Source organism: Belonocnema kinseyi, chromosome 3 (assembly GCF_010883055.1).
Source record: "Belonocnema kinseyi isolate 2016_QV_RU_SX_M_011 chromosome 3, B_treatae_v1, whole genome shotgun sequence".
NCBI classification, from domain to species: domain Eukaryota; kingdom Metazoa; phylum Arthropoda; class Insecta; order Hymenoptera; family Cynipidae; genus Belonocnema; species Belonocnema kinseyi.
In genome coordinates, this window is record NC_046659.1 from 97357943 (window position 1) to 97363365 (window position 5423).

A 5423-nucleotide genomic window follows, 5' to 3' on the forward strand; every position below is an offset into this window, starting at 1 on the left:
TATTTTTAACAATAAATAAAAACAAGATAAAGCACCGAATTAATTTATAGATCTAATAATTCCAAACGCTGCTCCTCATTAAATAAAGAGTAAATAATATTCAACAATTTTTTTTAGCTATCCATGTATCCCAAGTAGATGACGTTAGGGATGTCTTGAATTATTATAGACAGTTCGAAAATCCTCTGGAAGCCTTCCGAGAAAATCAAAGAAAATTACTGGTAATTTAAATCTCCAGTTTTTCTAAAAATCTAATTCAATTCGAGGGGTTGGGCATTCTTGAAATCTGGTATACACTCAAAAGTCGAGTGTTCAATCCTTTGATTAAACCTATTGAATTTACATGTTGATCAATTAATTTTCAGGTCCAGATGGAGGAGGATGAAGTAAAGCAAAAAGACGCAACGAGGGATTTAACGTCGAGGTGGAAACCATCTTTTCTACGAAATCGCTAGTCATAAGAACAATAAAATCCTTTGTTCCGAAAATAAGGTGTAATTTTATTTCCAAACGTTATTTTATAAAAATATAAAAGTTTATTTACATAATCGGTTTATAAGAATGATCTAAAAGCCCGGAACGTACTTTCTCTTTTTGCTTTCTTTTGGCTTTGCTTTTGATTTTACTTTGGGTAGATAAAACTGCTGAATCGAGTCAAATTCTTCTAAGAATTCGACGTCCGGTTGTTGAGAAACGCTTATGAGTTCTTGAGAATAAATAGGCGTTGATTCGATTTCCATATCTTGACTTTGACTCGCTAATTGAGAGCAAGCTGCTTGGGCTTCTGAAGTTTCAAGCCAATTCAAAACTTTGTCGTGAGGAACTGCGGTAATAGGCGCAACTGATTCTTCTGTCACTTCCCATATCGACAAAAGTTCAGGTGCTAAAATGTCCACGTAAGAGTTCAGCTTAGTCAAAGGTTGTTTCCAGCTAGGGTCGAATAAGTTCTCTGATTTTTCAGGACGCACGAATTTTGATTTCCGTCGCACAAAATCTATAAAGAGAAAACATATCAGTTTTAATAAATAAATAAATCACTGCAGGATTCGTTTCGACTAGAATGCTTAAAAAAAGTCGCATCAAATTCTTAAAGATTATAAAAAATCAGTATTAGACACTGAATGACTGAAATAATTACTTGATTTGTTTATGAATATAGAGTAAATAATACTCATTGATTTCCAAATATTCTTTGCACAATCAGAATAAATTTTAAAGTTAAAACCATTTTTCAACAATCGCCAATTAGCTTGCAGAATTCTGAGTCTGGGTTATAAATATTTCTTTCTGCAATTTTAAACTTGCCAACTTGGATTATTTTCAAATAAGAGAAGTTTGTAATTTACAATACTTTTCAACTTTAGCAACATTTATTTTAAACATTTTAAACTTGAAATTACTCAACATTAAGGTATTAAATTTGAGACTATAATTTTAATATGAAATTATTAATGTTTTTAATCATTCAAACTTCATAGCCTAGAATTTTTGCGAGGCAGGGAAAAGAGTCTGATTTTGCACAAAAATAAGGGGATAACTTGTGTTAAATAAAATGTAATTACAATATTGAATTCAATATGAAATAGTTTAAATTCCAAAGATTTCAAGCCGAAATATATTACATTTGGGATTGTCCATATATTACGTAAGACGTTTTTCTGTTGTTTGAATAAAGACGAAAATAATATTTTTATCAAGTTGAAAAGGACACAGAGATATAAACAAAAGAAAAATGTCTTACGTAATATATGGACGATCCCTTTTCAACAAAGTAGTTGAATTTTCAACCCAAAAACGAAGTTTTAACAAAACAACTGAGTTTTCAAGTTAAAAAGATGAATTGTTTAGAAAACAGTTGACTTTTAAACCAAAACAATTAATTTCCAATCAAATAGTTGAGTTAAGGAGAAAATAATAATTTTCAGCCAAACAATTGCATTTACAACCAAACAGTTGAGAATTTTCAAGCAAAATAAACAAATTTCTAAGAAAGTAATTGAATTTTTAGCCAAATAGTTGAATTTGCAACCTAAAAAGGTGAAGTTTTAACCAAATAGTTCAATAATTTTGCGAAAAGAAGAATTTTTCAAAAAATAGTGAAACTTTTAACAAAGTAGTTAATTTTCAAATACAAAAAAAAAATTAATCTTGATCCGAAAAGAATTAAGTTTCAACAAAAAGAAGATGGATGTTAAATCCGTCCAATCAATTAGTTACATTTTTAAGCCAAAAAGACCCATTTTTTATAAGGCAGTACAACTATCAGTCTGAAAATTTGAATTATTTGACAAATAGGTCATTTTAAATGAAGAAATATTCATTTTTAATCAAATAAAATTTTAAAAAATAATTTTTTTAACACAGTTGCATTTACAACAAAAGAGAAGGATTTCCAATAAAAAAAAACGAAATTTCAACAAAATAGATGATTTTTTAACCAAATAGTTAAATATGTATGCCCAAAAGACGAATTTTTCAGAAAATAGTTAAACTTTTAACCTAATAATTAGTTATCAACTTAAAAAGATCACTTTTGGACCAAATAGTTGAGTTTTCAACCAAATTGTCAAGTTTCCAAATAAAATAGATAAAACTTCAACTAAAAACAGTTGTATTTTTAACCAATTAGTTGATTTTGTAAGCTAAAAAGATCAATTTTTTATAAGACAGTTGAATTATAAGTCTGAAAATTTGAATTATTTGATGAATTTCTCGTTTTCAACGAAGAAAGCTGAATTTTTCATCAGATACTTGAATTTTCCAAACAAAATTAATTTTTAACCAAAGAGTTGCATTTAAAACAAAATAGTTGGATTTTAAATATAAAGAAATAAATGAAAAAAACGGATACATTGTTAACCAAACAGTCGAATTAATCAAAAGTAGTTTTAACAGTTGTTTTTTAAACTCGGTAGATTAATTTTCAGTAAGATAGTTGCATTTTTAATCAAAAAAGATTAAAGTTCAACTAAATAGTTGAACTTTAACCGAGCCAAACATACGATTTTTGAAAAGACGGTTGAATTTTCAAACAAATAGTTGAATTAAACAAAATAATAACTTTCAAGCTAAAAAAAACGATTTTTTCAGAAAACATTTGAATTTTTCACAAAAAAACTTCATTCTAAACCAAAAAGTTAATTTTTAACCAAAAAGTTTATTTTCAACCAAGAAAGGTGAATTTTTAACAACCGAATTATTTTTTAACCAAATAGTTGGATTGACAAAAAGTTGGATTTTCAATTAAAAGAAATGAATTTACAACAGAAAAGATAAATTATTAACTTAATTGTTGAACTTTCATGCCAAAAAGATGATTTTTTAAAGAAGAAACTTAGTTTTTGAGCAAAAATGTCAAATTTCAACTCAGAAAGATAAAATTACAACAAAATAATGACATTTTCAACTAAATAGTGGAACTTTTAACCAAAAAGAATTAACTTTCCACCAAAAAAGGTCACTTTTTTATTGGGTTATATCAATTTAGGTCGGATTTCAGCAAAAAAAGAAAACAGGATGTTTCTTGAAAACTGGGGAAAAAACGAAATTCTTTGAAAAAAGGGAGCGCATGTAAAGATTGTACTTGAATTTTAAATTAGTAGATTTGAGACGTTTTCAACTAGAAAATGTCGATGAGTTAAGGCTTTTAATTCGAGAAAATGCAGACTGAATAAGCATTCACAAAATCAGATATTGTTCAATTTCAAACGCTATTATTCCAAATTGTTCAGTGTACGTATAAAGCTTTAATGAGAAATCATTCAGTTTTTAATATTCTCAATTAAAATCCGACATTTTTTCTAGATTTTACTTTTAATTTTTAAATTTTCATTTCTATTAAAATTTTAACTAACAATAAGTATAGCGACCTTCTGAGAAAAACGGAAAAAAGTCGATTTGTCACCTTTTTCTTCAAAAACTCGCATAAAGCAAAATTTTGTCAAAAAATAAAAAAAGTCGCGCGATCCGAGCCCTGTCATTTAAATCTTTCAGATTGTTATAAAAAGTTCTGAAATCTTTTGATATCTTATGAAATCTGGTGTACACTCAAAAATCAAGAGGTCAACCCCTCAAAAGGAATTTATAGTAAATGGAGCAGAGAAGTTGCAGTAAACGCATACTTTCAAAGACGTGCTTCATATTCGATTTCTGAGAAAATGCGAGTGGTATTACAGTATCGCATTGCTTTAAAATCTCATTTTCCCAAGCGTCTAAAGCATTAAGAGCTTTGCAATTTTCCATGGAAAACTTGTTGAGAGATGCTTCATGTGTTAGTCCTTGATAGAAAATGTCACCTAAAATCAAACGAAAGCTTTGATATTTTGAGAAAGTTGCAAAATTATTAGATCATTATTGCTAGGCTTTTTTTTTTAATACCTATAGAGTTTTGCAAGAAAAGAAAAGTGTGTCCGCTGCCATCAGTTGTTAAAGTGCAACCGACGGTGGAGAGTTCTAGTCTGAGTTTCATCAATGGGTCCAATGATTTCCCCTGCATTCGTGATTGTTGAAGAGTTTCTAAAATACTTGGAGGAGTGAATGGCAAAATGGAAGATTGGAAACGGTTTTCGTCATTCCAATTATTCAGAATTATCGCACTTTCACGTGGAAGATGACTCGCGAGAAGGACCATTTCTTGACTGCCCCTGCAAAGCATTCAGAAATAGTATTTGAAAATAGTTCTAAAGATATATTTTCAGAGTGGCGACCTGACTGGGAAACCGGGAAATGACCGGGAATTTAATTAAAGAACTAGGAACTTACTTCTGGTCTTAGTAAAATTCAAGTTTTTATTATTTTAATAATTTTTGTCAGTTTAGAAAAGCGATTTCTGCTTTGATCTGTAGTCGTGGGGCTTCATTACTTATTTTTTTATTCATATTTTTTATTTTAGTTAATTAGGTTACGGATTTATTTACTTATTTACAGTTTATATCTTAGATTTTTCAGATCATATTATCTTACTCTAATTAAATCATAATTTATTATTGTTCAAGTGTACTTATTTTTTGTACATTAGTTAGCAGTAGTTCTCATTATCCAAAGAGTATTTTTACAATAAGAAATTAATAATATATTTCAAGATACTTAATATTAATAAACTTATTTGTTCACGTGCAACTATTATTTAATGCACTTGACTTAACCTAGAAAAGGGGGAGGGTCGGTAAGGCCGGTTTTTGGCCTAATTTATTTTTGCACCGAAAAATCTGAAAAAATCATGGTAGTATCTTATAAGTATCCCGAGTCGATTGCACGCTAAACGGACTACCCTCCACCCCCCCTACAAATATAGGAAAAACCACTACCCACCAACTGTATTTTCATTTGAAGGTCAAATCGAGAAAAACGGTAAAAAAATTTTTAAAAAAATATGTTATAGGTTTTTGGGGTCGCTGATTACGAACCTGGTGTCCGCTGACCTT

General features: G+C 29.1%; 2 protein-coding genes across 2 annotated transcripts in view; one reads left to right on the plus strand and one right to left on the minus strand.

Annotated features, from left to right (window-relative positions):
* LOC117169081 (mitochondrial import inner membrane translocase subunit TIM50-C-like) overlaps positions 1 to 488 on the plus strand; it is a 12216-nt gene extending 11728 nt beyond the window's left edge. The window contains exons 7-8 of the mRNA XM_033355199.1: positions 118 to 221; positions 366 to 488. Of these exons, the coding sequence (XP_033211090.1) occupies positions 118 to 221; positions 366 to 455 (194 nt within the window). The 3' untranslated portion in view covers positions 456 to 488. The remainder of the gene's footprint in view (positions 1 to 117; positions 222 to 365) is intronic.
* The window catches only part of LOC117169080, a 13612-nt gene continuing 8221 nt past the window's right edge, over positions 33 to 5423 (minus strand). Inside the window, exons 9-11 of the mRNA XM_033355198.1 lie at positions 4378 to 4643; positions 4122 to 4295; positions 33 to 994 (exon numbers count right to left, since the gene is read on the minus strand). Of these exons, the coding sequence (XP_033211089.1) occupies positions 567 to 994; positions 4122 to 4295; positions 4378 to 4643 (868 nt within the window). The 3' untranslated portion in view covers positions 33 to 566. The remainder of the gene's footprint in view (positions 995 to 4121; positions 4296 to 4377; positions 4644 to 5423) is intronic.